The 17471-nt window shown below is 43.7% G+C and overlaps 1 protein-coding gene across 1 annotated transcript in view; it reads right to left on the bottom strand.

Moving 5' to 3' along the window:
* Positions 1-2400: 2400 nt before the first annotated feature.
* Positions 2401-17471, bottom strand: part of SYAP1 (synapse associated protein 1) — a 17916-nt gene continuing 2845 nt past the window's right edge. The window contains exons 2-5 of the mRNA XM_032757979.2: positions 11198-11316; positions 10323-10389; positions 4503-4576; positions 2401-2570 (exon numbers count right to left, since the gene is read on the bottom strand). Of these exons, the coding sequence (XP_032613870.1) occupies positions 2427-2570; positions 4503-4576; positions 10323-10389; positions 11198-11316 (404 nt within the window). The 3' untranslated portion in view covers positions 2401-2426. The remainder of the gene's footprint in view (positions 2571-4502; positions 4577-10322; positions 10390-11197; positions 11317-17471) is intronic.

Raw genomic sequence — 17471 nt, 5'->3', positions numbered from 1 at the left:
AAAAAAAAAAAAAAAAAAAGAAAGATAGAAAAAAGACAAAGTCTAAAGATGAAATCTGTAATGAGATTTTTTTTTTTTTGCCATAAAACATACTTTTCTTATGGGAGGGTTGGGGAGGGCTCTAGAAATTTACCACTAATATGTTAATAATTATGGAGGGAAGAGTTTCACTACAAAGAAAAAAAGATTCCATATAACTGTTACTCTGAGTCTGGAAGAACACTTCCAGAGTGGTGTTTTCATAGACAGAAAACCTGTGCTGCTGTGTGAACCAAAAGGCTAGCAAATATTTGTTAAAACTGCTATATGGCTGGGTAAGCATAGCAAAACAAACATGTGTTCATCTGTGCTCCCTCTGAAGATGCCAGGAAAGTAACAGAAAAGGAATTACATACGTAAAAACACAAGGACAAAGAGAATGAGAGAGGAGAGGACAGTGGAAGCTGTCAAGGGCAGTCAAGTGGAAAGCTGTCAAGTGGAAATGTCAAGGGCAGACAGTAATCTTTTTTTTTTTTTTTTGGAGACAGAGTCTCACTCTGTCACCCAGGTTGGAGTGCAAATGGCACGATCTCGGCGCACTGCAACCTCCGTCTGCCGGGTTCAAGCAATTCTGCTTCAGCCTCCCGAGGAGCTGAGATTACAGGCATGTGCCACCACACTTGGCTAATTTTTTGTATTTTTTTTTTTTTTTAAGTAGAAACAGGGTTTCACTATGTTGCCCAGGCTGGTCTCGAACTCCTGAGCTCAGACAATCTGCCTGCCTTGGCCTCCTAAAGTCCTGGAATTGCAGGCATAAGCAACCGCACCCGGCCTAGGCAAACAGCAGTCTACTTTGTTGACCACAGAAAACTGTACTGAGTTGTCTGCAGCAAGGGTGGAAGCCCAGAGAGCCCCTGGGTCTCCCATCTTGCCCTGCCCTGCTCTGCCCATGTGGGGAGGGGAGCCAAGCTGCTCTACACTCAGGGACCGGTGACACAGTTGAGACTGGGGGTGTGATATCAAGGTCAAGCCACAGGGGTCGAGGGATAGTCTGCCTATCAACTGGCTCTTCCCATTGTCCTGCCTGCAGCCAGGCAGGAGGCTGAGGAGTCCTCTGGGGGCAAGCTACCTTCCCACAGCTACTGAGCCTCTCCAGGCCAAAAGGCTTGTCCCCACATTCAGCGGCCATGTACCCTTTCAGTATGGCACTGCTAATGCGAAGGGACAGGTAAGGAGAGCCTGCCACATAAATGACAGATCCCCAAACAAACACAAGAGTCCCGAGGAAACAGCATAGAAAAAGGAGTCTGTCTTTTATTTGAGACAGAGTCTCACTCTGTTGCCCAGGCTGGAATGCCAGTGGCGTGATCATGGCTCACCGCAGCGTCGACCTCCCAGGCTCAGGTGACCCTCCCGCCTCAGCTTCCTGAGTAGCTGGGACTAAAGGTGCACACCACTACGCCTGGCTAATTCTTGGTTTCTTTGTAAAGATGGTGGTCTTGCTATGTTGCCCAGGCTGGTCTCGAACTCGGCCTCACGTGATCCTCCCGCCTCAGCTTCCTGAGTAGCTGGGACTAAAGGTGCACACCACCACGCCCGGCTAATTCTTGGTTTCTTTGTAAAGATGGTGGTCTTGCTATGTTGCCCAGGCTGGTCTCGAACTCAGCCTCACGTGATCCTCCCACCTCAGCCTCCCAAAGTGTTGAGATTACAGGCATTGGCCACCGCACCCAGCTGAAAAAGGAGTCTTTTGAGAGAACCATAACTCACGTACTCAGGGAACAGTAAGATACTGCACCCATGTGACAAGGTTAAGAGAAAGGGAACACTGACAGAATAAGAAGGAACGCTGACTCCAAACATGCGACAGCTTCAATACAAGGGACTGGACTGGAGGAGGCACGGAAGAGCTTGAGACAGAACACCCAACCCAAGGGAGGCAGCAGCGGGGAAGGTGGCCCCTGCTGGCCGCACCACCAAGGCAGGCTTCCAGAATGCATCATGCATGCGCTGGAGCCTACAGGACAAGCTGGGATTTGTGGAGCCCAGAGGAACTGTTGGAGGAAAAGCCTTAGGAAAGAGAGCAGGAACACTGCCACTGGAGGGCAGAGCCTGAGTGGAAAACGCAGTCAGCTTTGAAGAAACATCCTGATGAGCCTCAGAGACCAGAATGTGATTCAGGGTGATGCAGCATGTTTGTGGTTTCTGTAGGGAAATGTGTTCTACCTTGTGACCGGGATAGAAAAGCACATTTCATCTCTACCCTGTATTTCCTGCCAAGTCAGACCTTGGTTTTGATTCCAGGGTGCCCTGACCAGGGGAGCTGCCAAAGGGCTGCAGGGCCTGCTTTTATGAACAGATAGAGACCCTTTTGGCCCCTTCCATCATTATGTGCTGATACTGAGCACATAATGGAGGCCACGAGGAAATGCTGGAGAACACTCTGCTTACAGTTTAGGAACGAGGGCAAATCTCATCTTGCTTAGCAGCTCATCCTCCTGGAGCATGACCAGGGCCACGGGGTACATCTGATCAAAGTCGAAATTAAATTGCACGCCAGCCGGAGGGTCACGAAGGAAATTCCTCTTGTCCTTTGATTAAAAAAAGAAAAAAACACAGGGTATTCCACAAAATGCAATTAATATATAACAATTTTTTTTTTTTTTGAGACGGGCTGTCACCCAGGCTAGAGTGCAGTGGCGCAATCTCGGCTCACTGCAACCTCCACCTCCTGGGTTCAAGCGATTCTCCTGTCTCAGCCTCCCGAGTAGCTGGGATTATAGGCACCCGCCACTGCGCCTGGCTAATTTTTGTATTTTTAGTAGAGATGGGGTTTCACCATCTTGGCCAGGCTGGTCTCGAACTCCTGACCTCGTGATCCACCTGCCTCGGCTTCCCAAAGTGCTGGGATTACAGGGGTGAGCCAATGCACTCACTCTTTTTTTTTTTATTTTATTTTTGTTTTGAGATGGAGTCTTGCTCTGTCGCCCAGGCTATAGTGCAGTGGTGCAATCTCAGCTCACTGCAACCTCTGCCCCCTGGGTTCAAGCAATTCTCCTGCCTCAGACTCCCGAGTAGCTGGGATTACAGGCGTGTGCTAGCACGCCTGGCTAATTTTTGTTTTTTTACTAGAGATGGGGTTTCGCCATGTTGGCCAGGCTGGTTTCGAACTCCTGACCTCAAGTGATCCACCCACCTCGGCCTCCCAAAGTGCTGGGATTACAGGTGTGAGCCACTGCACTTGGCCTACTACATAACAATTTATCATAGACTGGAGAAGTATTATATTCTTTCTTTATTTTGAGACAGTCTTGCTCTGTTGACCAGCAGGAGTGCAATGAGACTCTCAAAAAAAAAAAAAAAAAAAAAAAAAAAAGAAGCGGGCAGGGTGTAGTCGCTCATGGCTATAATCCAGCACGTTGGGAAGTTGGGCAAGAGGATCGCTTGAGGCCAGGAGTTCGAGACCAGCCTGGGAAACATAGTGAGAACCCATCTCTACAAAAAATTTTAAAAATTAGCTGGGCATGGTGGCTTACGCCTATTGTCCCAGATACTTGGAAGGCTAAGGCCAGAGGATCACTTGAGCCCAGTTCGAGGTTGCAGTGAGCCATAATTATGCCACTGTACTCTATCCTGGATGACCAATTGAGACTCTGTCTCTTAAAACAAAAACAAAACCAAACAAAAAAAATTAAATTAAAAATTTTGGCAGGGCATGGTGGCTCACACCTGTAATCCCAGCACTTTGGGAGGCCAAGGCAGATGGAGTGCTTGAGGTCAGGAGCTCGAGACCAGCCTGGCCAACATGGTGAAACCCTGTCTCTACTGAAAACACAAAAATTAGGCTGAGTGTGGTAGCTCATGCCTATAATCCCAGCACTTTGGGAGGCTGAGGTGAGGGTGGATCACGAGATCAGGAGTTCGAGACTAGTCTGGCTAACGTGGTGAAACCCCGTCTCTACTCAAAATACAAAAATTAGCAGGGCGTGGTGGCGGGCACCTGTAATACCAGCTACTTGGGAGGCTGAGGCAAGAGAATCGCTTGAACCTGGGAGGAGAAGGTTGCAGTGAGCCGAGATCGTGCTACTGCACTCCAGGCTGGGTGACAGAGCAAGACTTTGTCTCAAAAAAAAAAACAAAAAAAAACAAAAAAAACCAAAACACACACACACACACAAATTAGCTGGGCATGGTGGCACACGCCTGTAGTCCCAGCTACTCAGGAGGCTGAGGCAGGAGAATCATTTGAACCTGGGTGGTGGAGGTTGCAGTGAGCCAAGATTGCACCACTACACTCCAGCCTGGGTGACAGAGCAAGACTCCATCTCAAAAAAAAAAAAAAAAAAAAAATTTATGTGTACATTTTGTTAATGTATACATCATGTGTTAATGTGTACATTCCTAACATCTCAAAATATTTTAAAAACTGTATAGAAAAATAAATTCTACTAAAGTCATGTCAACAGAGATATATCATGACAGGAAGAAAGTATGTTCTATCTGGGGTACCACAAGATACTTACAGCTGATAAGGCCAAAATTTGTTGTTGAATTGTTTCTTCATCGTTAGTGTCAACCCATGGGGGCACAGCTGCTTCTATACAGTTTTTAATGGCAAAGAAGAAAAGAGAAAAAAATAGGTCATGATGGTTACACTGCAGTCTATGGTTTCAAAGCATGAAAGTTTCTGCATGACCACTAAAAGTAGCAATTTACCAATAAGTTCCAAATATGAACATTAACCCTAATAACCAGACTTATTATTATGAGTTGTATGCACATATGAATTTGGTTAAAAAAAAACTCTACTTGAGGCCAGGCATGGTGGCTCACACCTGTAATCCCAGCACTTTGGGAGGCCGAGGTGGGTGGATTGCTTGAGCCCAGGAGTTGCAGACCAGCTTGGGCAACATGACGAAACCCTGTCTCTACAAAAAAATACAAAAGTTAGCCAGATGTTGTGGTGCGTGCCTGTAGTCCCAGCTACTCGGGAGGCTGAGGTGGGAGGATCACCTGAACCCAGGAGTCGAAGCTGTAGTGAGCTGTGATTCCACCATTGCATTTCAGCCTGGTTGACAGAGTTGAGACCCTGTCTCAGAAAAAAAACAAAACCCAAAAAACTCTACTTAAATGATACAGTGGAGAAACTGGACCACACCTTAATCAGGTGATCAAAATCAACAATGAGGGAGAGATGAACATCATGGCCCTCCAGATGTGGTCTTGAGGAGGACATCATCACCTATGTAGTATTCTGGCTAAAAATGGACAATCTGAGTCTAGTTATGAGGAAATATCAGATAAAGCCTGCATGAGGAAGAATCTATTAAAAAAAAAAGGAAGAGAAGTATTCTTCAAAAACATTAATATCATAAAAGACAAAGAAAGGTTGTTGGAATGCTCCTGATTAAAGAAGGCTAAGAGACATACAATACCTTATCCTCAACTGGATCCTATACTGAGGGGGACAAATGTTATAAAGGACATCACTGGATCAGCTAACAAAATTAACTCATGAACAGTAAAGTATTGCATCAAGATGAAATTTCCTAATGCTGTTAACTATACCATGATTATGAAAGAGAATATCCCTAATTCTTAGGAAATGGGTACTGAACATTTGTGTACACACAAGGAAAAAAGGGCACACACACAGACAGCAAGAGCTGGAGAGAGGGCGTGAATAAGGCAAACAATAAAACTAGAGCAATTTAGGTACTGGTATATGGGTGTTCTCCGTACTATTTTTTTTTTTTTTTTTTGTGAGACGGAGTCTCGCTCTGTCACCCAGGCTGGAGTGCAGTGGCGCAATCTCGGCTCACTGCAAGCTCCGCCTCCCGGGTTCACGCCATTCTCCTGCCTCAGCCTCTCCGAGTAGCTGGGACTACAGGCGCCCGCCACCACGCCCGGCTAATTTTTTGTATTTTTAGTAGAGACGGGGTTTCACCGTGGTCTCGATCTCCTGACCTTGTGATCCGCCCGCCTCGGCCTCCCAAAGTGCTGGGATTACAAGCGTGAGCCACCGCGCCCGGCCCGTACTATTTTTATTCTTGCGACTCTTCTGTAAATTAAAATTTTTTCCAAATAGAAAAATTTTTAGAAAGTTACTTAAAAAAATGAAAGAAAAATGGGTAAGTATATTTCCGGAGTAAAAAAAAAAAGAAAGTTACTGTACTTGATTCATGATAAAAGGTGATGTTGTAAGACAGGTGATTAGGAATAAGAAAAGGGTTTTCAGGAGCTAAAAAAAAAAGAAAGAAATGGACAAGTTGGAGGCAGTAAACAATAGGGCTGGAATCAAATCCTCAATGAGCCGTTAGAAGCTAAATTCTGGGAATGCCAAGATCTAGCCCACATTTTTCTGGGGCTCACAAGACAGAGGTGATTAAAATCCAGCACTGTAAGTGCCGTGCCAGGTGACAAATGACAACCCTCTGGAGAGGCGAGAACTACAAGATTTTCTGGTGACCTGGGAGCCCAATCTTGGACTAGGAAGAGGAGGTCAGTGGTGGATGGGGGTGGGGGTGTTTAGAGTGGAAACAAAAACAATGGCAAGCTCGTCTGAAGATCTCTCCCATGTAAGCAGCACAGAGCAGCTAGAGAGCAGAGTGAAGGCTGCAGATCTGCGTGATCGGCACAGAAGATACACAGGCAGGGGGCCCTTAATAGCCTCATTCAGCAACCCACAGCGGCAAGATTAGGATGGGAAGCAGAAGTCACAAAAATGTGGACTAATTCATAAGCCACTCAATCACTCCTGCTGCCTTAACACTAGAATCTAGCCCTACTGGTCTTGCAACACAAAGTGAAAAGGCAAACCTTGCAAAACGCATGGTGCTTCACAAAGTCAAAGTAAAGTGACATGGGATAGCCGCCTGCGTCACCACAAAACAAACAATAAGGAGGACCTGGCAGTCAGGGCACCTATCCCTGAAGGAAACACAAGGCTAGTGACCCAGCAAGTGCTTTAAAAGAGAATGATTTGATCCCAGCTACTCGGGAGGCTGAAACAGGAGAATTGCTTGAACCCAGGGGGCAGAGGTTGCAGTGAGCTGAGAAGGTGCCACTACATTCCAGCCTGGGCAACAGAGAGACTCCGTTTCAAAAAAAAAAGAGAGAGAGAGAATGATTTGAAAACCAAAGGGGCAATTAAGGCAGGCCCTTGGAGAGCAAATGCTTTGCTGTCCTGGAATATTTTAGCAGAAATAGTCCCTTTACTATTATGCTCTGAGTCAGAGGGAAGAGATATCATATCACGAGCCCATTGAGAAAAGTTACATGCGTGTGTGGATGGACACAGGGATGGATGGGCAGATGAGCACACGCTTCATTCTTTGGCTTATCCCAAGCCAGCAAATGGTGGCAATTACAATCCAAATTCTATTAATGATAAGATAATCTAAACATATTTGCACATTTTAAAGAAAAAATTAGGGTAAAGCCCCCAAAACATTTTTTCTCGCACACTTTAGTCTCCATTCCAATTCTCTTCACCTTGGGTAGTCTCTCCTGGTGCTATTTATGCTCAGATAATGAGGCCCTCCTAAGATACTTGTATGAGGAGATGCTCCCCACCCCGAGTTCCTGAAATTATTCTTTTTAGAGTGACCAAAACCTCTTGGTTCTCCAACCCCAAGGACACTTCTTAGTTCTCTTCTCTCTAGGCCAGTTTCCTTATCTGGAAAACGGACGTAACAGTAAGTACTTCATAGAGTTACTGTGATTATGAAGTGAAGAAATGCATGGAACACATTTCCAAGGTGCCCTTCTCATGGTCATTGTAAGTGGACCCCTTGGCCCTGCCTCCCGTGGCTGACTGCTCTCCTGGAAACTCTCCCCTCTCTGGGCTTCCGCTACTTCTCTCTCCTAGTTGCCCACTCTCTTGGGTAAATGGGCACTGTTTTTCTTTTTTGAGATGGAGTCTTGCTCTGTTGCCCAGGCTGGAGTGCAGTGGTATGATCTTGGCTCGCTGTAACCTCTGCCTCCCGGGTTCAAGTGATTCTCCTGCCTCAGCCTCCCAAGGAGCTGGGATTACACGCGTATGCCACTAGGCCCAGCTAATTTTTGTATTTGGTTTTGAAGGCAAATTTCAGTTTCATCACTTACCAGCTGAGCGACCTTCCACAAATTACTTACCCTTGCTGACTGCATCTTTATTATTTACCTACTGAGACAGAGTCTCGCTCTATCACCCAGGCTGGAGTGTAGCGGCACAATCTTGGCTCACTACAACCTCCATCTCCCAGGTTCAAGCAAGTCTTGCACCTCAGCCACCCAGACAGCTGGGATTACAGATGTGTGCCACCACGCCTGGCTAATTTTTGCATTTTTAGTAGAGATGGGGTTTTGCCATGTTGGCCAGGCTGGTCTCGAACTCCTGGCCTCAAGTGATCTGCCCACCTCAGCCTCCCAAAGTGCTGGGATTACAGGCATGAAGCTACCACGCCTGGCCCTGACTGCACCTTGAAATGAGATGTTATATATAAAATGCCTGCTGCTCAGCAGGCACTCAGTGATGTCAATTCCTTCCCCTCCTCCCCTCTCTAAACACTGTGGAGCTTCTGCTCATCTCCCTTCATGCTTGACACACTTCCCATAGAGGAGCTCATCTACTCTCACGATTTTTATGTGACTTGATAATAATCTGTATCACTAGATTGAATTCTGCTTCATGCTTCAAACAGGAATAAACTGCAGGAGCCTGCTTATTTAATTCAGAGCCACACTGAGCAAAAGAACTTTCTGCAACGACAAAAATGTTCTATATCTGCATTGTCCAGTGCAGAAGCCATTAGCCATATGTAGTTATTGAGGACCTGAAACGTGGCTGATGCAAAAAAAGAAGGAAATTTTCCCCAGATAAAGCACTTGCGTTCCCTTTCCTGTCTTTCTACATGTTCCTATCTCTGGGATGTCTAAATCACTTCAAAACTGAAGTTGCCTCCAAACCTTCCACCCCCACGCCCTCATAGTTCCTATCTCAGAGGCATCAGCTCCTACAGCAAGTCCCCAAGCCAGGATCACTTTTGCTGCTTCCAAATAATCACTAAGTGATGCTAACTTGTATACCTCACTTGTCTAAAAGAGTTGCCTCATGCTTTTGAGTTTACCTAGGTGCAAGAATGCCTGATGGAAATTCACCATGGGATTAACTGTGGCACAACTCGAACTGAATTGTTTTCTACTACTTTTTTTTTTGAGACAGGATCTTACTCTGTAGTCCAGGCTGGAGTACGGTGGCATGATTATAGCTCACTGCAGCCTCAAACTCCCAAGCTCATGTGATCCTCCTGCCTCAATCTCCCAAGTAGCTGGGACTACAGGTGTGCACCACCACACCCATCCGGCTAATTTATTTTTTTGTGGAGATAGGGTCTCACTATGTTGCCCAGGCTGGTCTCGAACTTCAGGCTCAAGTGATCCTCCCGCCTTGGCCTGCCAAAGTGTTGGGATTACAGTTATACTACTTTTGCCAAATCTAAAGACACGAGGCTGGTTTTGTGTTCGGGTGCTACCAAATGGTAAGAGTAGGCATACTGAGGCCTTACAACTTCAAACATTTAAAGAGGCATCTGTCAGGAGTAATGTATTGAGTATGTTCTCCAAACACCCATGACTCTGTACGGCCCTCTGTCACTGCAGGTGCAGTCACTCGCCTCCCTGGGAAGCTCTTCCATTTTTTCTCCTGAAGAGAGCGGGAAGGGAGCCACCACTTGCTAAATGCCTGTCATGTGCATACTGTGTGCTGTGCTGGGCATGTGGTAGAAAGTCAGAACTGAGGCCAGGTGCGGTGGCTCATGCCTAAAATCCCAGCACTTTGGGAGGTTAAAGCGGGTGGATCATGAGGTCAGGAGTTCGAGACCAGCCTGCCAACATGGTAAAACCCCGTTTCTACTAAAAATTAAAAAAAATAAAAAAATAAAATAGCTGGGCGTGGTGGCTTGCACCTGTAATCCCAGCTACGCAGAATTGCTTGACCCCGGGAGGCAGAGGTTGCAGTGAGCTGAGATCACGCCATTGCACTCCAGCCTGGGTGACAGAGCAAGACTCCGTCTTGGTGGGGGGAAAAAAGAGAAAGTCAGAACTGAAAGCTTACTTGCCTCTTTCACAGCCAGCTCCCCAGTGGGGCCGGCACTGGCAGCCCTCACCCAGAAACAATCTAGTCCCTTCCTTTAAATCATGGAAGTTTATGGGTTTGTCTACCTCACTAGTCTTTGTGCTACCCAAAGGATGGGGCCGTTGCATATGCATTTTTGTGTTCTCAGACCCTCAGTGTGGTATCTAGCACATAACAGGTGCTCAGTAAAACTTGGTAGGTTAATTAAGACAAACCTATACCATACCTGACTTCTTTGTATGTTGCTCTTCAACAAATTTTTTCTGTTCCTTCTGAAAATCTCCTATAATTGTCTGTTAAAAAAATACATAGTCAAATTAAATAGCAATATATCTAAGGTTTAATTGATGACTTCCTTAGTTCAAATATTTACTAACATAAATGAAATGCTATAGGCCCATTGCAAAAAACAAACTCACTCCTTAGAGTCTTAAAAGGGTTGTTCCTAATGGGCTAGGACCTTAGTCGCATGATGCAAAGGCAGAAATATATCCTCAAACAGTTATAAAGTTAAACTCACAACATGAAAAGTTGGCCAGGCATGGTGGCTCATGCCTGTAATCCCAGCACTTTGGGAGGGCGAGGCAGGTGGATCACTTGAGGCCAGGAGTTCAAGACCAGCTTGGCCAACATGGTGAAACCCCGTCTATACTAAAAATACAAAAATTAGCCGGGTGTGGTAGCGCATGTCTGTAATCCCAGCTACTTGGGAGGTTGAGGCAGGAGAGTTGCATGAACCCAGGAGGCAGAAGTTGCAGTGAGTTGAGATCGCACCACCACACTCCAGCCTGGGTGACAGAGTGAGACTCCATCTCAAAACAAACAAACAAACAACATGAAAAGTTTAGTATAACCCCCAAGTACCAATGTATTGATTGTAATATATTAAAATAAAAACAGCTATTTAAATCAAGTACTGTAATTTATATGATACTTACTTGTTATACAAAGAGAGGAAAAAGCCAAAAATCTCAACAATTAACATTTTTATCAGAATATGATATTCTACTTAGGTTAAAAAATGTTCATAAGAAGAAGAAACAATCAAGAGGAAACAATGAATTTCATACATTTCTACTTCCAAAAGATAATTGAAGGTACCTTGTCAATGATGCCATCTATTTTTCCTTCTTCTACGGATTTCTTTATTGTTTGTGCTGTTTCAGCAACTGATTCAGTTATCTTTTTTGTGGCAGCAGATGCAAAGTTAAATAAATAGTCTGTAAAGAATAAAAAGAATCTGTGGTTATTATGTTTGAGATTTTTCCCTTAAAGAGATCTTATGAGAATCTAAAGCATTAGGGCATGTTCCTTGTTCATAAGGACCTGAAACAAGGAATGAGAAGCACTGACAGTGTTGAAAAGCACCACTTTCTTGGTGGACTGGCCAACTATACTGGGCCTTTCATTCGTCTCTCTTTTTTTTTTTTTTTTGAGACAGTCTTGCCCTATCACCCAGGCTGGAATGCAGTGGCGCAATCTCAGCTCACTGCAACCTCTGCCTCCTAGGTTCAAGCGATTCTCCTGCCTCAGCCTCTTGAGTACCTGGGATTACAGACGCCTGCCACCATGCCCGGCTAATTTTTTTGGTATTTTTAGTAGAGACAGGGTTTCACCATGTTGGTCAGGCTGGTCTCGAACTCCTGGCCTCAAATGATCTGCCTGCCTCAGCCTCCCAAAGTGCTGGGATTACAGGCGTGCGCCACCGCGCCCGGCCTCATTCATCTCTTTCAAAGACCCTTAGCATACTCTTCCCAGTAGCTGCTTCAAAATTTTCTTGCTCAAGTCTCTGGTTCTAATTTATCTCAGTAAATAATCTACCCTCCTACTTTGCCAGTAAGAACAAGGCTCCTTTATACTTTCCTTCCTTGCTAGATCTCATGTATGCCATCTTTATTTTCTCCTCCTTCCCTCCTGTTCAAAGAAAAAATGCCCCTCCTTTCTCAAATTAACATGTCCCATGATAAATCTGGGGGAATTTTAAATAAGAAATAGGAATCTTGGCAAGCCCTAGTAGAAACAGAAATCTTTTTTTTTTTTTTTTTTGAGATGAAGTCTCACTCTGTCACCCAGGCTGGAGTGCAGTGGCGTGGTCTCAGATCTCAGTTCACTGCAACCTCCACCTCCCAGGTTTAAGTGATTCTCATGCCTCAGCCCTGCAAGTAGCTGAGATTACAGGTGACCGCCACCACACCCGGCTAATTTTTGTATTTTTAGTAGAGATGGGGTTTCACCATGTTGGCCAGGCTGGTCTCAAACTCCTGACCTCAGGTGATCTGCCCACCTCAGCCTCCCAAAGTGCTGGGATTACAGGCGTGAGCCACCGAGCCTGGACTAGAAATCATTCTCAATAATAATGAGCAAATAAGTAGAACAAGCTTAAAAGTGGAACCCACAAAACTTCCAGTTTTTACAAAACAAAACCACAGAATTAGCTTTCTGGAAGACCTGAAAAGACATATGTGTCAAGGTTCTATTGCACTATAAGGGCTCACTTGTTGTAATCCCAGCACTTTGGGAGGCCGAGGTGGGCAGATCAGGAGTTCAAGACCAGCCTGACCAACATGGTGAAACCCCGTCTCTACTAAAAATACAAAAAAATTAGCTGGGCATGGTGGCGGGTGCCTGTAATCCCAGCTACTTGGGAGGCTGAGGCAGCAGAATCGCTTGAACCCAGGAGGCAGAGACTGCAGTGAGCCGAGATTGCGCCACTGCACTCCAGCCTGGGCAACACAGCGAAACTCCGTCACAACCAAAAAAAAAAAAGGGCTAATTTGTAGACAAGTATCATTTCAAAGTCCACATCCTACAGAATCCAGGCTGCTGAAAGAAACTTGAGGCAGGTCTTGAAGCTGGACCTGCTGCGGGATGCTCCCAGGCAATTGATGTCCTCCTCTCATGAGAAATAGCTGGCACATTAGGGCAGTCTTGCCTCTCTTACTTATACCTGTTGAAGGGGCAGGCAGATGGAGAAGGTCCCATAAGAATGGCAAAGGGAGCTCTGCACAACAGATTCCATCCTCATTCTGTGGGTGGTATTACTTACAGGAAACCAGCAGACTGTATAGGTGTCTGGGAGCCAGTAATATTATCACTCCATCTGAATGATCCTTTCATCAGCTTCCCATTTAACAATCTACTTCCTCCCATTGTGTCTGGTAGTGTTTATCTGTCAACCCCAACAAAACACCCCTAGGACATACCACAGGAAGCTACTTGCTACTTATCTCTGGTCTAGTTCTCATCTTTCTCCTTCTTCCCAGTCTACAGTCATATGATCACATGGAAATTCTTCACTACCTCCAAGGAGGCCTCCTTGGTTTGAAACATTTTTGTCTGCTCTCTCTTTATCTGGCTAACTCTCCATATGCTGTGGGTCTCCACTTAAATATCACTTCTCCTTAGGAAATATTCCCTTGACTACAATGGATGTCCTGAGATGTGTTCCCTCCGTACATCCCGTGTTTTGAAGACTGTTGCCTGATCAACAATCTTCAAAATACTCTACCGATTAGTTGGTGAATGTCTTCTCAGCCAGACTGAAAGCCCATGCTGAGCCCCATGAGTGCAGGGACCTGGGCTGTCTGATACCCCACTGTATCCCCAGCGGATGACCAGTGACCAGTACGTACTTGTTGAATGGATGAATGAGGAGTGACAGAACAAATGCGAGCTTGAGTGAAATCACTCGTTTCTCTTTAGTTATGACTACTCTACTTGTACAGAGTGGTATGATAAAATGGGTAGACAGCCACACTAGTTCGTAAAACTGTTGCAGGCCAGGTCTCACTAACATAGGCCTTCATCACAACTGTTTCAGTACTGACTGAGTGGTTAAGTTAAACATTAAAAGCCAGTGATCGGGCCGGGCACGGTGGCTCACGCCTGTAATCCCAGCACTTTGGGAGGCCGAGGCAGACAGATCACGAGGTCAGGAGATCGAGACCATCCTGGCTAACACGGTGAAACCCCATCTCTACTAAAAATACAAAACATTAGCTGGGTGCTGGGCGACACAGGGAGACTCCGTCTCAAAAAAAAAAAAAAAAAAAATCCAGTGACCTTATGCAAAGGCTGGAATGTAACAAAAGCTCAAGAGTTTTGCCTAGGCCTTTCTTGAACCTTAAAGCATGACTAAACTATTTCACTACTGAAAACATATGAAAGAGTTCTAATCAGTTGGCTCACAGAAAAATAAAAGTGCTTAAATACTTTAACAGAAAAAAAGAAAGACTAGTCAAAGGCTTTTTCAAGTTTATGTGACTTAAGTAAAATCTTTAATAAATAAGCTAGCTTTAAAAATTACTGGTAAAATAATATTAGAAATGTCTTCAGAGTTGCCAGCATATATTTTTGTTTGCATTTATTGATCAAGCAATTTCATACTTATCTCTGCCAAATACTGTAAGGTATCAAAATTTGGCATAGAGGCTACAAAATGATAACTCAGCCCAAAACAGAGTGATCTTTGCTTGTGTGATTTTTTTTTTTTTTTTTTGAGACAGAGTTTCGCTCTTGTCGCCCAGGCTGAAGTGCAATGGCACAATCTCGGCTCACTGCAACCTTTGCCTCCTGAGTTCAAGAGATTTTCCTGCCTCAGCCTCCTGAGTGGCTGGGATTACAGGTGTCTGCCACCATGCCCGGCTAATTTTTGTATTTTTAGTGGAGACAGGGTTTCACCATGTTGGCCAGGCTAGTCTTGGACTCCTGACCTCAGATGTTCCGCCCGCCTCAGCCTCCCAAAGTGCTGGGATTACAGGTGTTAGCCACCACGCCCGGCTGCTTGTATAACTTTAACAAATAAAACACTGATATTGGTTTAATGAAGATAGCTACATCTTGAATTATTTAGTAAAATACCCTAACTTCTGATCTTGTGGCCTTAGGCAGTCTAGTCCACAGACATAAAGGAAGTTTGTTTTGGGAAAGGACAGTTATCATCTTTGTTTCAAAGCTAAACTATAAACTAAGTTAATGAACAAGAATAGCTTGGAGGTTAGAAGCAAGATGGAGTCAGTTACAGCAGATCACTTTCACTGTCTCAGTTATAATTTGGCAATGGTGGTCTCATAACTTTCAATGATGACTATTGCAGTTTTCATAATCTAGGTAAATGATTAAAATAAATAATTAGATAAATGTAATGGGATAAATACTCGTAAACAAATGTCATAATTTTGAATCTAAAGTTATATTAAATTAAACAACAGCTATTTCATTATTTGGGTATTTTCCAATAAAAATATATTGTGTCCTTTTTAAAGGGTAACTAATTTTTGTCTAACTGAAAGCTTATTTAAAGGTTATACATAAAACATGGTAAAAGAAACCAGGAAATAAGAGAGACATAAAGAAAGTTATAAAAATAAAGAGAATTTTAAAGATTACAGGTAAAATAAAATATCTTCAAAATGTAAACATTTGGTCTAAATTATGCAGGTCAAATATTAAGTTTGCTAAATGCTTTGCATCATAAACTGCTTCTTTGACTTAAACACTGTTTTATTTTGGAGCATTAGATTCTAGAAAAGGCCTGGAGACATGTGAAATTAGCCATGCCCCCTAGCTATGCAAAAAGGTATTAAAGAAAAGAGATTTTATATAAGAAAGGATCTTGTATGCCAAATTCTTATCCTAAAGTAAAGTAACTGGATGTTTAAAAAGAGGGATGTTTAGGACAAGTCAGAAAGTCAAGGTATGTCATAGCTTGTCTGTGTAAGTCGTGAAATTTATGAAAGGGAATTTATGCAACAAATATTGTACAATTTAAAGGTGATTAGGTCTCTTAAATGCTTTATAAAATGCCACTATGACTCTCAGCTGTACAACTTGCCTGCTTTACAGCTAGATAAGGTCTGGAACACATGGAGTTAGATGCTGGAATAAGTTAGACCTTATCCACACTTCTGTCTAGGTCTTAGGCTCCACATCTAGTACATAAAATCCCAAACTTACCAAGGTTTTCACCAAAAGTAAAGGTTGCTGAGTTAACAACAGTGTAACATGTATTTAAGACTACTGAAGAAACAGATTTGTTTGTTTGTTTGTTTTTCTTTTTCTGAGACGGAGTTTCGCTCTTTCGCCCAGGCTGGAGTGCAATGGTGCGATCTTGGCTCACTGCAACCCCCACCTTCCGGTTTCAAGCGATTCTCCTGCCTCAGCCTCCTGAGTAGCTGGGATTATAGGCACCTGCCACCATGCCCAGTTAATTTTTGTATTTTTAGTAGAGACGGGGTTTTACCATGTTGGTCAGGCTGGTCTCGAACTCCTGACCTCGTGATCTGTCCACCTTGGCCTCCCAAAGTGCTGGGATTACAGGTGTGAGCCACTGTGCCTGGCCTGAAGAAACAGTTTTACATGGAAAAGTAAAATATGCTTTTGGTAAAAAGCATATTTACAAGGAAAGTAAAATATGCTTTTGGTAAAAAGATTATAAGGAGGCATGAGAATGTGGATTTTTGCCTAGATTAAAAGGTTAAAGGATTGTTCTAAGTTGGATAAAATAAAGATGAAGGTTTAAGCAAGTTGTGGAAGGTTGATTGTAAAGGAAATTCTGTGTGTAAACATACTGGCTAAAGTTAAAAGGGTATCATCCAGTTTTTCTGTAAATTGAGTATTAAAATATTCTGTAAATTGAGTATTAAAATAAAGCACATAGGCCTGTAATCCCAGCACTTTGGGAGGCCGAGGTGGACAGATCACAAGGTCAGGAGTTCAAGACCAGCCTGGCCAACATTGTGAAATCCCGTCTCTACTAAAGATACAAAAATTAGCTGGGCATGGTGGCACATGTCTGTAGTTCCAGCTACTTGGGAGGCTGAGACAGGAGAATTACTTGAACCCAGGAGGCAGAGGTTGCAGTGAGTCGAGATCACACCATTGCACTCCAGCCTGGGTGACAAAGCGAGACTCCATCTCTAAAAAAAAAAAAAAAAAAAATCAATAAAATAAATAAAATAAAAGCATAACAGGTTTCTCTGAAAGCACTAACCTGCTCTTCAACGAAAATTATAAAAGGTTATAAAAGGTCTATAAAAATCTTACCTTATGTCAAACATTAAAATTGGGTCAATATTATCTATGAGGTTTTAGTAAGAATTGGGTTTAACATTAATAGTACACTAACGTAAAGGTGAAATTTGGCTTATTTAGTACCAAAAACCATACAGGAAGCATTGGCAAATATAAAATGGGGTTTGGCTTTCTTTGGGCCATATATGTATAAATATGTTATTGGTATGTGTTCCAAAATCATGTGAAACTTCTATAATTCTGATATATCAGTGTATGTTATCAGTAATAATTATAATTGTTAAATTATTGTGTGCCACAGAGGTAACAGATTTTGTCAATTGTGTCTTTTTTTTTTTTTTTT

Source organism: Hylobates moloch, unplaced genomic scaffold (genome assembly GCF_009828535.3).
Source record: "Hylobates moloch isolate HMO894 unplaced genomic scaffold, HMol_V3 SCAFFOLD_7, whole genome shotgun sequence".
In the NCBI taxonomy this organism is placed as follows: domain Eukaryota; kingdom Metazoa; phylum Chordata; class Mammalia; order Primates; family Hylobatidae; genus Hylobates; species Hylobates moloch.
The sequence above is the reverse complement of the archived record's forward strand: the minus strand, read 5'-3'. Positions and strand labels throughout refer to the sequence as shown.